Source organism: Hypanus sabinus, chromosome 29 (genome assembly GCF_030144855.1).
Source record: "Hypanus sabinus isolate sHypSab1 chromosome 29, sHypSab1.hap1, whole genome shotgun sequence".
NCBI lineage: Eukaryota > Metazoa > Chordata > Chondrichthyes > Myliobatiformes > Dasyatidae > Hypanus > Hypanus sabinus.
Genome location: NC_082734.1, coordinates 7,843,548 through 7,857,760, shown reverse-complemented (window position 1 = coordinate 7,857,760; position 14,213 = coordinate 7,843,548). Strand labels below are relative to the sequence as shown.

The window sequence follows — 14,213 nt, the reverse complement described above, 5'->3', positions numbered from 1 at the left end:
TTTGCCCACCCTCGTATTCTGACTCCTCGTCCCGACAAAGGGTCTTGACCCAAAACGTCAGCTGTGCTCTTTCCCATAGAAGCTGCCTGGCCTGCTGAGTTCCTCCAGCATTTTGTGTGTGTGTCACTTGGATATCCAGCATCTGCTGATTTTCTCTTGCTTGTGATTGGATTAAATATTTTAAATTACTTATTTTTTATCACTTTTGTTCTTGGATCCCTAATCCTATGAATTGTATATTCTGTGGGGGAGACTTAAATTTACAATTACAACCAAAGTTAGACTCTTCCGATAGAAAAACCTATGAAACAAAATCCTTACATAAGAAAGTTAATACACTTTTTGAGGATGTTGGTCGAATTGATACATGGAGAGACCTTTTCCCCGACAGAAGGGATTACACTCATTGTTCTGCCCCCCATTCTGTGTATACAAGAATAGACTATTCATAACATTTGGAAAAGATAAAGGCAAAATCAACACCTGTGGAATTGGAACAATAGATGTAAGTGACCATGCACCTATATACTTATCTGTTGATTTTGACCTACAACCAAAGAATACTATCTGGAAACTAAATTCAAGTCTACTCAATGATTCCTATTTTAAGGAATAAATTACTTATTTATTGAGATACAGTGCGGAGTAGTCCCTTCTGGCCCTTTGAACCATGTCACCCAGCAATGCCCCGATTTAACCCTGACCTAATCACAGGACAATACCTTTGGACTGTGGGAGGAAACCACAGCACCCAGAGGAAACACACGCGGTTACGCGAAGAATGCACAAACTCTTTCAGACAGCGGCAGGAATTGAACCTGGGTTGTCTGTACTGTAAAGTGTTGTGCTAACCTCTACACTACCATGCTGAGAGTGATCTGGGTCAATGTACATCTGCTTCTCCGGACAGGTGCTTGAGCGAGGAACAGCCCTTGGTTCCTCCACCATCACCGCCCTCGCACATGGCTGAGGGGCCCAGCAAAGTGGAAGCCCGACCGAACCAGACCCCATCCGTCCAGGCCGAGGTTACCGCCAGCCAGAATCCTAACAACTCGGCGAAGAAAGGTTAGCGGTGACGAAGCATACCTTAGTTTTAATGAACTAGCTTGGTCATTCTTGGGTCATGTTGAGGATTCCAGTTCGGGTTGGAGGGAGAGGTCATGTCTCCTTTCTGTTGAAGAGGCTGTGGTCCACTTTGGAGAGAGTTTTTTTGTTGCATCACTTCGAGTTGTGGGAGGGGAGGGGGTAGGGAACGGAACATGAAAATGAGGTGCTATTGACTAATGGAAAAAATGGAAAACTATTGATACTGCTTCTACAGCTGCTGACTGACCTGCTGGGTATTTCCTGCGTTTGCTATTTCTGTTCCAGTAATTTTAGTAAATGCTTTCAATTGAAAGTGAGAATTCTACATCAAAGAGAGGGAGACTTGCAGTGTAGTGAGGAAAGAGTGAAGATTGTGATTAGAGGAAGGTGCACGTGGGGATTATCAGTGCGATCGAGTGGATTCATCATTGAATTCAAAATGGCTTTTGTGTGTGTGTTTTTGTGCCTGTGCCCAGCTCTGGATCTTTCCCTCGCGGTTCACTCCCAAAGCCTTCCCCACGAGTGGGTGCAGCCGCAAGGCAGCGGAGGTTTGAGATCAGAGTTGTCCTTCTCCTAGATGGGCTGACGAACCCCATCTGCTTGAAGCGACTCATTTTAAGGCGCCAGTAACCCGCCTTTGCCTCTTCTTCTGTCAGTAGAAATAGTTCCGCCGGGTTTAGTAGCTAAACCACACGTGAAGACCAGGGGCTGGACTCGGTTGTCAGAGGCTATTTGAGATGCACACCACTGGGAGCATTTAATAGGTAGTGGGAGCTTATCCCCATTACCAACCCCGACTATAACAACTTTACAGGGCCTTGCTCACAGCACATATTTGTATTGCTTACTACTCTTCTTCTTAAGGGCCCCTCATTCCTACTGTGAGATAGGCCGCCGACAGCAACTTAATATGGTCCTCTGTCCTGGGCCAGTCTTTCAATCTTTCAAGGTGTAGCCCATTGAAAATCCTCCCTCTCCCAGGGCTGAGGTGATTGGAGGCGCTGTTGGTGTGGCTGTAGCGCTGGGTGTTTACAGGATGAGGTTGCTAGCCCACGCCTGGCCCCCTCCTCTCGCAGACAGGACTGGGCCCGTCTGTGGCAGAGTTGTGCCTGGCATTAGTATTGGTTTATTATTGTCACAGCGGAGAGCTTGTCTTGCACGCTGTTCATTCAGATCAGACCATTACTCAGTGCATTGAGGTAGAGTGAGGTACAACGGTAACAATGCAGAATGAAGCGTAACAGCCACAGAGAAAGTGCGGTGTGCAGGTAAACAGTAAGCCACAAGATTATATAGAGGCGGATTATGAGGTCCAGGATTTATCTTATTGTGCAAGAGGCCCATTTCGAGAGGCTGATAACAAGAAACACGTACAACAAGCTGGAGGAACTCTGCAGGTGGGGCAGCATCCGTGGAAATGAGCGGTCAACGTTTCGGGCCGAGACCCTTCGTCAGGACTGAAGAGGGAGGGGGCAGGGGCCCTATAAAGAAGGTGGGGGGAGGGTGGAAGGTGCCAGGTGAAAAACCAATCAGAGGAATGACCAAGGGGTGAGGGAGGGGATAGGCAGGAGAGGTGAGGAAGGAATGTAAGGGGAAAGCACTATGGGTAATAGAAGAAGGCGGAATCATGAGAGAGGTGATAGGCAGCTGGAGGAGGAGGCAGAGTGAAACTGGGATGGGGGAAGGGAGGGGAGTGGAATTATCGGAAGTTGGAGAATTCAATGTTCATGTCGTCTGCCATGCTAACAAGACGCTGTCCTTGAGCCTGGTGGTGCGTGCTTTCAGAATTTTGTATCTTCTGCCTGACGGGAAAGGGGAGAAAAGAGGAAGAATGTGTGGGATGGGTGGGTCTTTGATTGAGTTGGTTGCTTTAGTGAGGCAGCAAGAAGGGTAGACAGGGTCCATGGAGGGGAGGTTAAATTCTGAGATGTGCTGAAGGGGTCCACAACTCTGTGCAGATTTTGTGGTTGTTTGCTGTGTCAAGCCGTTGTGCTTCCATGCAGAAGAGTGTATCAGCAAAGCTATTGGCTCCAGGAACTCCAGTGTAGTGGGGTCCACCACCGACCGTAACACGAAATGCGTTTTGTCTCCCTGTTCCAGCAAAGAAACCAGGCCCCACCAGACCGTCCTACCCTCCCCCACAGCAGCCGAAAGCCAATCTGCCATGGACATCGAAGCCAGTCTGCAGCACCCTGACCAACACCGGCGAGGAGCGGGTACCTATCAGCCGCAGAGCCACCACCGGTCCGGTCCGAGTGCCCGCAGTGCCCCCCCCTCCCGTTCCCGCCCCTCGCTCCCACCTGCGGACCACCAGCCTGGACCTGCCCAGCTCGATGGTGGCAGACGGCCTGCAGCTGGGCTCCAAGGACAAGAGCAAGCAGACGCTGGAGGCCCTGGTCAAGCGGACCATCCCCGAAACGCTGCCCTCGCACCAGCGGGTGCTGGTCTGCTGGGACATGCAGCCTGAGGCCACGCCCAGGACCAGGGTCTACTCGGCCGGTCAGGCGATGATTTCCGGTGTGAAATTGGAGATGAACGGATCTTCCTCCGAGGACAAAAGTGGTAAGCGTGGAAAAGGGGGGCAGCAGTTGAGGGAGGAAATGTGGAGAAGCATTTGATAAAACTGAACAAAGTATAGTACAGGTCCAGAACAGGCCCTCCAGCTCACAATGTTACACTGAACTAATTAAATGGATAACGCCAAATTAAGTTAATCCTTCTACCACCAACTGGTCCATACCCCTCCATCCTCTGCATACTCATGTGCCACTTAAACACCCTACTGTATCAGATTCTGTCATTGCTGAAAATAAAATAAAGTAACTAAAATAATTAGGCCCAGAACAAACAAACAAACAAACAATCTCTCTCTCTCTCTCTCTCTCTCTCTCTCTCTCTCTCACACTCTCTCACACTCTCTCACACTCTCTCACACTCTCTCACACTCTCTCACACTCTCTCACTCTCTCTCTCACTCTCTCTCTCACTCTCTCTCTCACTCTCTCTCTCACTCTCTCTCTCACTCTCTCTCTCACTCTCTCTCTCACTCTCTCTCTCACTCTCTCTCTCACTCTCTCTCTCACTCTCTCTCTCACTCTCCTATGACTCAAGCATACTGTTCTCGTGCACAGGGAGAACAGCATGGCCCTGTCACCCACACTGTTCTGACTTCTGAACCAGTGTTCCCTCAAATGTTTTTTTCTTACAGGCCAGCCATTGCTCTGGGCAGGAAACTTTTACATGGCCTGAAGACTGCACGACACTTTAATTTTTTTTTTGTAATATGCGTACTATGGCTATCTCGAATGAAAATTGAAATATCACCTACTTTTGATTTTATTTGTTAACTAAAGGGTATAATGAAATTCAACAAAAAACCTTCAACGTTTTGTAAATTTTTTCTAGTTGCATGGCAGCTTGGGCTACATATGTGGTGACATTTCAGTTACTGTGTTACTGTACACCCGCGCAGCTTAGAGGCAACAGTGATCTCAACAGAAAACTACTATTTTTATACTGAAATGGCTTACCATGTATGGATATTGACCATTTGGTAAATTGTACATCTATTTGAATTTCTTACTTATAAAATCAATCACCATTCTCAGTAGAGATTTTAAAAGTCAATCAAAACTTCAAGCTGACAACTGATGTCATTTTGAAGTTAGTACAGACCTTAGCTGTTGGTGTATTTCACATCGTTCCGTTAGTCCTATCTCATCTGTATCCGGCACTCCCTACTGTGTTATAGTAGTGAAGCTTATGTTATAGGGAGACTTTTCTAGACTCTCTACTGGGGCTTCATTCACTTGGCTTGACTACACACCGTCACAGTCACCCCCGCCTATCTCATCTGTAGTAAGCAGAGGTTGTTTCACTTCAAAGGTCTTTCTTGTCTGGGTTTGACCACAGCACAGCCATCCTCACCTGGATGTTGTCTTTTATTCTTGCCTTACCGCAATGTCCACATTTCCACCTCACATTCCAGGCACCCACCATTCTGTGTTTTCAAAAAAAACATGCCCCGCGAATCTCTTTTGTACTTCCCCCTCTCACTTTACATGTGCGCCCTCTGTTATTATACATTTTGACCCAGGGCAAAGATAATGACTGTCACTCTATGCATCTCATTATTTTGTAAACTTCTATCCGGTCTCCTCTCAGCTTCTGCTGCCCCAGTGCGTCTTACAACCACAGACACAAGGCATTCTACGGATGTTGGAAATCCAGAGCAACACACACAGAATGCTGGAGGAACTCAACGGGTCAGGCAGCCAGCCTCTATGGAGATAAATAAACAGTCCACATTTCAGGCCAAGATTCTTCGTCAGTACGTCTTACCCTTCCTTATAGCATGTGCCCTCTAATCCAGACAACATCCTGGAAACCTTGTTTATATCCTCTCCAAATCCTCAATATTCCTCCTGTGATAGGGTTACCAGATTTGAATGCACTAACTCCAGATGCAGCCCAATCAGACTTTTACAAAGCTGCTACATAACTTCCTGACTCTAGATTTCAGTCCCTTGACATATAAAGGCTACTATTCCACGTGTGCCTTTCTCAGCACCCTAATTCTTGTGCAGCTGTCGACTTGGACAAGATCGGCACAGTTAGCAGTCCTGCCTGGTTCAGGAACAGTTATAACCCTTCAACCATCAGGCTCCTGAACCTGTGTGGATAACTTCACTCACCTCAACAATGAACTGGTTCATTGGACTCATTTCAAGGACTCATGTTCTCTGTATTATTTATTCATTTGAATTTACATTGTTTGGCTTCTTTTGCACTTTGGTTGTCTGCCAGTCTTTGTTTGACCACAGGTTCAAAGGTTCATTTATTATCAAAGTATACAAACCTAGAATTCTTCTTCTCCAGATGGTCAGGAAACCAAGAAAGGAAAGTACGACCATCAACCTACCCCCACCCCAAATCCCTCCTCCCCACACAAAAAAAAATGGAACAGGCGCTCGTCAACCCCCCAAATCCCCCTCCCCCACGCACAGAGAAACAAGAAAGGACAGGCAAAAATGCAGAATATTAAAAAAACGATAACGCTGAAAAAAACGTCTGTAGTCCAAGTCCATATCCGAAACACAGAAAACCTGGGGAACACTCTGGGTTTGTGAGTAGTTTTTCATCGGCTCAGTTACATTAGTTGTGTTCAGCAGGGATCTGTGCTGGGACCTCGGCTGTTTATAATGTATATAAATGGTCTGGATAAAAATGCAGATGGGTGGGTTAGTAAATTTGTGGATGATGCCAAGATTGGTGCTGTCCTCTTCTATGTTCCATTTGTTTGTTTTACTATGAATGCCTGCAGGAAAATTAATCTTCGGGCTGTATGTGGTGATATATAAATACTATGATAATAGATCAACTTTGAACTTTGCTAGTGCCTCCTCCCACTCCTCTTCATTTCAGCTACTATCCTTAACCCTTCCCCCTTCTCCATCTTGTGCTTCACCTTAAACCAGGGGTTCCCAACCTCTTTTATACTATGGACCCGCTACCATTAACCGAGGGCTCTGTGGATCCCAGGTTGAGAAGCCCTGCCTTAAACCCGTCACAGGTCTCCTCAGCCACTGCACAAGAGCAAGTTCCACGTTCTTCCGTCTCCCTGGTCCCTTGTTCTGGTCCATCCTTCTAGCAGAGAAGATGCTTCGGATTCCTTTACTGATTCTAAAGCCCCATCAGTCTTCTCCATTCTAGAGAAAAGAGCCTCGTCTCTTTCACATTCCCAACGGTAAAGTCTCACAATTCTGACAGTGCCCTTGCAAATCTATTTGGAACCGTTTCTTAACGGAGTGGCCAAAAACAGGGCACCCTCTATGTGTGGTAGCTGTTATTTTTGAACTTGCAGCAATTTGGAGAAACAATTAGGTGACATATCCTTTAAGTACCGGTGCTCAAGTCAAGATGCTTATAATGACTTAAGGTGGAGAGAGAGGACTGATCTTTCTAACTGGAAGGTGTGAGGTGTGGGACGGGGGTTGTGGGGGCTGGGTATAGGGGGGATTGGTGGGGAGGATGTGAGGAGTGGGATGGGTGTTGGGGGTTTGTGAGTGGTGGGGATAACGTGCTGGGGGTTTGTGAGGGCCAGAGATACGGGAATGGGTGTTGGGGGGTTGTGAGGGCTGGGGAAAGGGGGGATTGCTGGGGAGGGTGTGAGGAGTAGGATAATGTGCTGGGGGTTTGTGAGGGCCTGGGATAGGGGGACGGGTGTTGTGGGGGTTGTGAGGGCTGGGGAAAGGGGGGATTGGTGGGGAGGGTGTGAGGAGTGGGATGGGTGTTGGGGGTTTGTGAGTGGTGGGGATAACGTGCTGGGGGTTTGTGAGGGCCAGGGATAGGGGGATAGGTGTTGGGTGGTTGTGAGGGGTGGGAATAGGTGTTGGGGGTTCTGAGGGGTCGGGATAGGGGATAACGTGTTGGTGTTGTTGTGAGGGTTGGGGATAATGGGAGGGGTGTCGGGGGAAGTAATGAGGGCTGGGTTAGGGGGATGGATGTTGGGTTGTGAGGGGTGGGAATAAGGGGTTGTGTGTTGGAGGGTTATGAGGACTGGGGATAGGGGATGGATGTTGGGGGTTGTGAGAGATGGGGAAAGGGGGGATTGGTGGGGAGGGTGTGAGGAGTGGGATGGGTGTTGGGAGTTGTGAGAGATGGGGATGGGGGAATGGTGGTGGGGAGGGTGTGAGGATGGAAGGAGTGGATGGATGGGGGGAGCTGTGAGTGGTGGGAATGGGGAAAATCCACAACTCAAAATGAGCACAGGCTCCCTCAGGAGTATGGCCAATACTCCATACAACGCTTGTGGAGATTTAATAATCATAATAACTTTATTTAAAGAGCTTTAAAGAAAGATGATGTAATTCAAAGTGCTTTACAATAGGATAAAAGAACAAACATGAAAATAAAATAAACATGGCAATAAAAGACAAAAAGATGTTAGTTAAAGGCGAGGTTAAATAAATGGGCTTTGACCCGCCATTTATAAGCATGAACTTGGGCTGCATCCCTCATAGCTTTAGGTTTTGAATTCCACAGTTTAGAAGCGTAGATATTAAAGTGACCGACACAATCTGTGTCTGCCCCCAAAGAGGGTTTCACATCCTTCCATTATCCTTATCCCACCTGTCTCAGGCATCCCCTGTGTAAAGGACTGCTATGTTCCAGAAAGCTCTTTCTGTGACACGACAGAGACCTTACTCATCTGGATTGTCGCAGACACCCCAGTCTATCTCGTCTGTCCTAAGCGAAGGCGCCTCTGATGGTCTCACTGGACCACAACTGGCCGGGTTATCCTTGCCTGGACGTTGTCTTCAACCCTCGCCTTGCCGCAACTTACACAGTCGCATTGGGCTAGTAGGCAGCAGATCACTGCACATCATTGCAACTTGATACAGAGGGACAACTCAGCCTTGAGCTACACGCACTAAATGCTGGAGGAATTCAGCAGCTAAGGAAAAGAATAGAGAGTCGATGTCTTTCTTCTTTATTTATTGGGATACAGTGTGGAATCGGCCCTTCAAGCCACGCTACCCGGCGACCCTCGATTTAACCCTAGCCCATTCATGGAAGAATTTACAATGACCAATTAAGCACCAACCAGTACGTCTTTGGACTGTGGGAGGAAACCGGAGCACCCGGAGGAGACCCACATGGTCACGGGGAGAACGTACAAACACCGCATAGGCAGCGGCGGGAATTGAACCCGGGTCGATAGTACTGTAAAGAGTTGTGCTAATCACTACACTACCATGCTGCTCACTGTAAAGAGACTCTTCATCAGGACTAGAAAGGAAGCCAGAATGAGAGGGGAGGAGGGGAGGTTAGGGAGTAGAAACTGGCAAGTGACAGGCGAGACCAGGTGGGTGGGTAGGAGAGGGAGGTGAAGTAAGAAGCTGGGAAGGGATAGGTGGAAGAGATAAAGGGCTGAAGAAGAAGTGATCTGATAGGATCTTAGTCATACAGCACAGAAACAGGTAATTCAGTCCATGCCGATCTATCATTTTGCCTAAAACCTAAAGCTCTTCCAGCCCTAAGCATTTTGGATAAGGGGAACTGAGCCTGTACCGTCTGTTTCCTTGCAGGTTCCCAGGAGCAGTTACCAGAAGCCACCACAGAAGAGCAGTCATGATGATCATCATCCTTCCTGTACTCCCCCCACCCACCCAGTTCCAAAAACAGAACCTATGATTGGAGAGCACTGGAGCTCCTGCAATCCAAATTATTTTTTTGGCTCCCCTACCACTCCAGCATCTAATGAGAAAGTGAGGATTTGAGACCTGCCTGTCCTATTGGTTAGCTCACGCCGGAGAAGCGTCCAATTGCTTCGGGCAGATCCTGGTTTTCCTTTTGTCAACGGGGAAGGCCGAAGGTCTGGAGTGAGGGTGGAGGAGACTTGACGGAACCAGCAATGACCATGACAAGTGCGAGCAGTCTGTCGCCAGGCAGGAGAAGAGCGTTCCAGTTCAAGACCAACTCCCATCCCCGGAAATGTTCTGCCCCCTGGCATGGGGATGCAAATCAGGGACAGAGATCCGAGGACTGAGTGCGGCCTCTGCCCAGTCTCAGCCAGGGGGTAAAATGGTGCTGTCCTCAGATGCAAGACGTTCCAGAGCATTTCCAGAGTGTGTAGTCACTCCACGAAAGATTAGCCTTATTTGTCACACGTACATCGAAATGCGCCATTTGCGTCAACAGCCAACACAGTCCGAGGATGTGCTGGGGGCAGCCCGCAAGTGCGCCAAAGTAGCAACCCCACAACTTACTGACCCTAGCCTCTGCGTGTTTGGAGTGTGGGAGGAAATGCACGTCATCACAGGGAGAACATTCCAGACTCCTTACAGGCAGCAGCAGGAATTGAACACTGGTCTTAGCACTGGCATTGTACAGCGTGGCGCTAGCCGCTACGCTACTGTGCTGCCCGACCCATTCTCCCGTCGGTGCCGGCGTTTCTGAAGTGGGGGAAGCTCAACTTCTCAGCCACCTGCCTCAGGACAAAGAGTACGACCCCGTGCGCCAGAGCTGGCACCTTGCGGTGAGCGCAGTGGAGCATTCAGCCCGGTCTCTGCCCGGACTGCGGCGCAGTGAGTGGGCTTCCAGTGAGGGGTGGGACGCCTCTGCCTCCATCTGCTTCAGCCCTCTGATCAGAAGTGCCATCTTCTGTCCCCAGTGGCCCAGGCCTCTTTATTTTTGTACAAAAATATCTCACTGTAAATACTACATGAAAAGTGCCTTGTGTAATTTAAATATGTCTGATGCCACAGTAATAAAAGAAATTAGAGTTTTCTGACTTGCTATTCATTTATCTGAGAAAAGAACATCTTTGCAGCTTATTCAGTCCTTTGAGTTCATGCTAGCCATGGAAGAACAATCGGGCCTAATCCCTCGTCTCAGCTTTTGGTCTATAACCCTGTTGGTTATAGTTGTACAAGATCTTTTTAATGTTAGACCTACTGCATGGTAACAACCTATTAGGCCCAATAAGACCATAAGACCATAATGCATAGGAACAGAATGATGCCACATTTGACAAATTGCCCTATTGGCCTGCATGTCTCTGGGATGTGGGATGAAACTGGAGCACCCAGAGGAAACCCCTGCCGTTACTGGGAGAACGTGCAAACTCTTCACAGTCAGTGGCAGGAATTGAACCCAGGTCACCTGGAGAAAACCTGAGCAGTCCGATGGGAGAACGTACTAACAGCCAGTGGTGGGAATTGAACCGGGGTCACTGGCTCTGTAATAGCATTAGGCCGACCACTACAGTCCTGTGTCCATTGCTTCTGCCACACTCTCAGGCGGAAAGTTCAGGCCTCTTTGCACCTTTCTGGATGAAAATAATTCTGCTTAATGTCCATCCAAATCCCCAACAAGTATTTTAAATATTGATTTCTCCTTCGGACGAACAAGTTCCTGCCCAACCCCACCTTCCTCTATTCCCCCACTCTGACCTTCTACCTCTTCTCACCTGCCTATAACTTCCTCCTGTGTTCCCTCCTCCTCCCTTTCTCCTGTGGTCCACTATCAGATTCCTTCCTCTCCAGCCCTTTACCTTTCCCACCCACCTAGCTTCACCCATCACCTTCCAGCTAACCTCCTTCCCCACCCCCACCCCCACCTTTTCCTTCTGGCCTTTTGCCCCTTTGTTCTCAGTCCTGAAGAAGGGTCTGGACCTGAAACGTCGACTATTTATTCCTTTCCATAGATGCTGCCTGACCTGCTGAGATCCTCCAGCATTTTGTGTGTGTTGATCTGGATTTTAAATTGATGACTTTGTACAAGCAGTGGTATAAAAGTGACGAGGGGAGAGTGGCCAAATTTGATCAGTCAAATTGGGAATCAGATTTATTGTCACTAAAGAATGTCGTAACACTAGTCGTTTTGCAGCAGCACAGATCAATATATAAAATATACCACAAATTGTTGTGACTATGAACCGGGAGAGTCTGAAGTTGGTGAATATTAAAGTCTTCATTCAGCAAAGTAAGCAGGCATCACACCGGAGACACTGGTGGAAGAAGAGGCTCATAAACTCAAAGTTCATCACATTTTTATATCTTTAAGATCAATGGTAACTCTATACTGTTCCAATAGTTACAATGACATAGCTTCCTTCAATACTTTAGGTTGGCAATGCTTACTTCGAGCTTACTTTCATATAATTTTCAAACACCTCAATCTTCAACCAGCACCTCAGACATCCTAGATTGAATGTAAATCACCACTGTCTCTGAGTTACACTCATGCATATTGATGCACCATCAATAACTCCCCGAGATGTGAGGTGAGATAAAGGCTTTTATTGGCTCGAAGAAAGAACAAGCAGCAAGTGACCACCACACTACATCCTGGAGACTGAGACCAGGTATACCTTTATAAAGGTGCCTTTATACTGCCTTTTTTCAGTGGGGGGAGCCACAGGAGCAGTCAGTGGGGGGGGGGGGGGGGGGAGGGGCGTGTCCAGACAGGTATATATAGTTCACCACACATATGCATGTCAATGAGATGAATCCTGGTTTGCAATCGGCCTCAGTCTGCAGACAGACAGACATACTTTATTGATCACGAGGGAAATTGGGTTTCGTTACAGCCGCACCAACCAAGAATAGTGAAGAAATATAGCTATATAAAACCATAAATAATTAAATAATGATAAGTTAATTGAATCAGAATTAAAATAGTGAGGTTTTGTTTTTGTTTTCATTGCGATAGATACAACACCAAATGGCTCCTTCGGGCCCTTTGAACCATACTGCTTAGCAACCTCAATTTAACTGGAAGTGGAAATGAGTCCAGGACCAGCCTATTGGCTCAGGGTGTCTGACACTCCGAGGGAGGAGTTGTAAAGTTTGATGGCCACAGGCAGGAATGACTTCCTATGATGCTCAATAGACAGAAGTAGACCATTCGGCCCCTCGAGTCTGCACCGCCATTCTGAGATCATGGCTGATCATTCACTATCAATACCCAGTCCCTGCCTTGTCCCCATATCCCTTGATTCCCCTATCCATCAGATATCTATCTAGCTCCTTCTTGAAAGCATCCAGAGAATTGGCCTCCACCGTCTTCCGAGGCAATGCATTCCACACCTCCAGTGTTACATCTCGGTGGAATGAGTCTCTGGCTGAATGTACTCCTGTGCCTAACCAGTACATTATGGAGTGGATGGGAGTTATTGTCCAAGATGGCATGCAACTTGGACAGCATCCTCTTTTCAGACACCACCGTCAGAGAGTCCAGTTCCACCCCCACAACATCACTGGCCTTGCGAATGAGTTTGTTGATTCTGTTGGTGTCTGCTACCCTCAGCCTGCTGCCCCAGCACACAACAGTAAACATGATAGCACTGGCCACCACAGACTCGTAGAACATCCTCAGCATCGTCCGGCAGATGTTAAAGGACCTCAGTCTCCTCAGGAAATGGAGACGGCTCTGACCCTTCTTGTAGACAGCCCCGCAGGTCCAAGAACACCATTGTTTGGAGCTGCGTTTTAAATTCAGTCTACAATCCACATTCAGATCTTAAGACTGGTTGCTGTTGAAATCAGAATACACCCTAGCATAAGTAACAATAAAAAAAATAAAAATAAGTAGTACAAAGAGAGGGCAAAATAGTGATGAAATCGTAAACATGAGAATTTCTGCAGATGTTGGAAATCCAGAACAATATTCACAAAATGCTGGAGGACCTCAGTGGGTTGGGCAGTGTGAAATGTCAGGAGAATGTTATGAGAATGCAGGGTGTCTTGGACAGGTTGGGTGAGTGGGCAAATGTATGGCAGATGCAGTTTAATGTGGATAAATGTGAGATTATCCACTTTGGTGGCAAGAACAGGAAGGCAGATTACTATCTAAATGGAGTCAAGTTAGGAAAAGGGGAAGTACAATGAGATCTAGGTGTTCTTGTACATCAGTCAATGAAAGCAAGCATGCAGGTACAGCAGGCAGTGAAGAAAGCTAATGGCATGCTGGCCTTTATAACAAGAGGAATTGAGTATAGGAGTAAAGAGGTCCTTCTGCAGCTGTACAGGGCTTTGGTGAGACCCCACCTAGAGTATTGTGTGCAGTTTTGGTCTCCAAATTTGAGGAAGGACATTCTTGCTATTGAGGGAGTGCAGCGTAGGTTCACAAGGTTAATTCCCGAAATGGTGGAACAGTCATATGTTGAAAGATTGGAGAGAATGGGCTTGTATACACTGGAATTTAGAAGGATGAGAGGGGATCTGATTGAGACCTATAAGATTATTAAGGGATATTAAGGGAGGCAGGAAGCATGTTCCCGCTGATGGTGAGTCCAGAACTAGAGGCCACAGTTTAAGGTAGGCCATTTAGACCAGAGATGCAGAAGAACTCTTTCACCCAGAGAATGGTGGATATGTGGAACACTCTGCCCCAGAAGGCAGTGGAGGCCAAGTCTCTGGATGCATTCAATGGAGAGTTAGATAGAACTCTTATAGATAGCGGGGTCAAGGGATATGGGGAGAGGGCAGGAACGGGGTACTGATTGTGTATGATCAGCCATGATCACAGTGAATGGTGGTGCTGGCCAGAAGGGCCGAAGGGCCTCCTCCTGCACCTAATGTCTATTGTCAATGCATGACTGGCTTTGGGACTTCAGCTTC

At 47.6% G+C, this 14,213-nt stretch overlaps 1 protein-coding gene across 1 annotated transcript in view; it reads left to right on the top strand.

The window, feature by feature from the left end:
• The window catches only part of LOC132382949 (SH3 domain-binding protein 1-like), an 80,959-nt gene extending 70,582 nt beyond the window's left edge, over window positions 1-10,377 (top strand). The window contains exons 17-19 of the mRNA XM_059953558.1: window positions 911-1,065; window positions 3,187-3,648; window positions 9,177-10,377. Of these exons, the coding sequence (XP_059809541.1) occupies window positions 911-1,065; window positions 3,187-3,648; window positions 9,177-9,223 (664 nt within the window). The 3' untranslated portion in view covers window positions 9,224-10,377. The remainder of the gene's footprint in view (window positions 1-910; window positions 1,066-3,186; window positions 3,649-9,176) is intronic.
• Window positions 10,378-14,213: the final 3,836 nt, after the last annotated feature.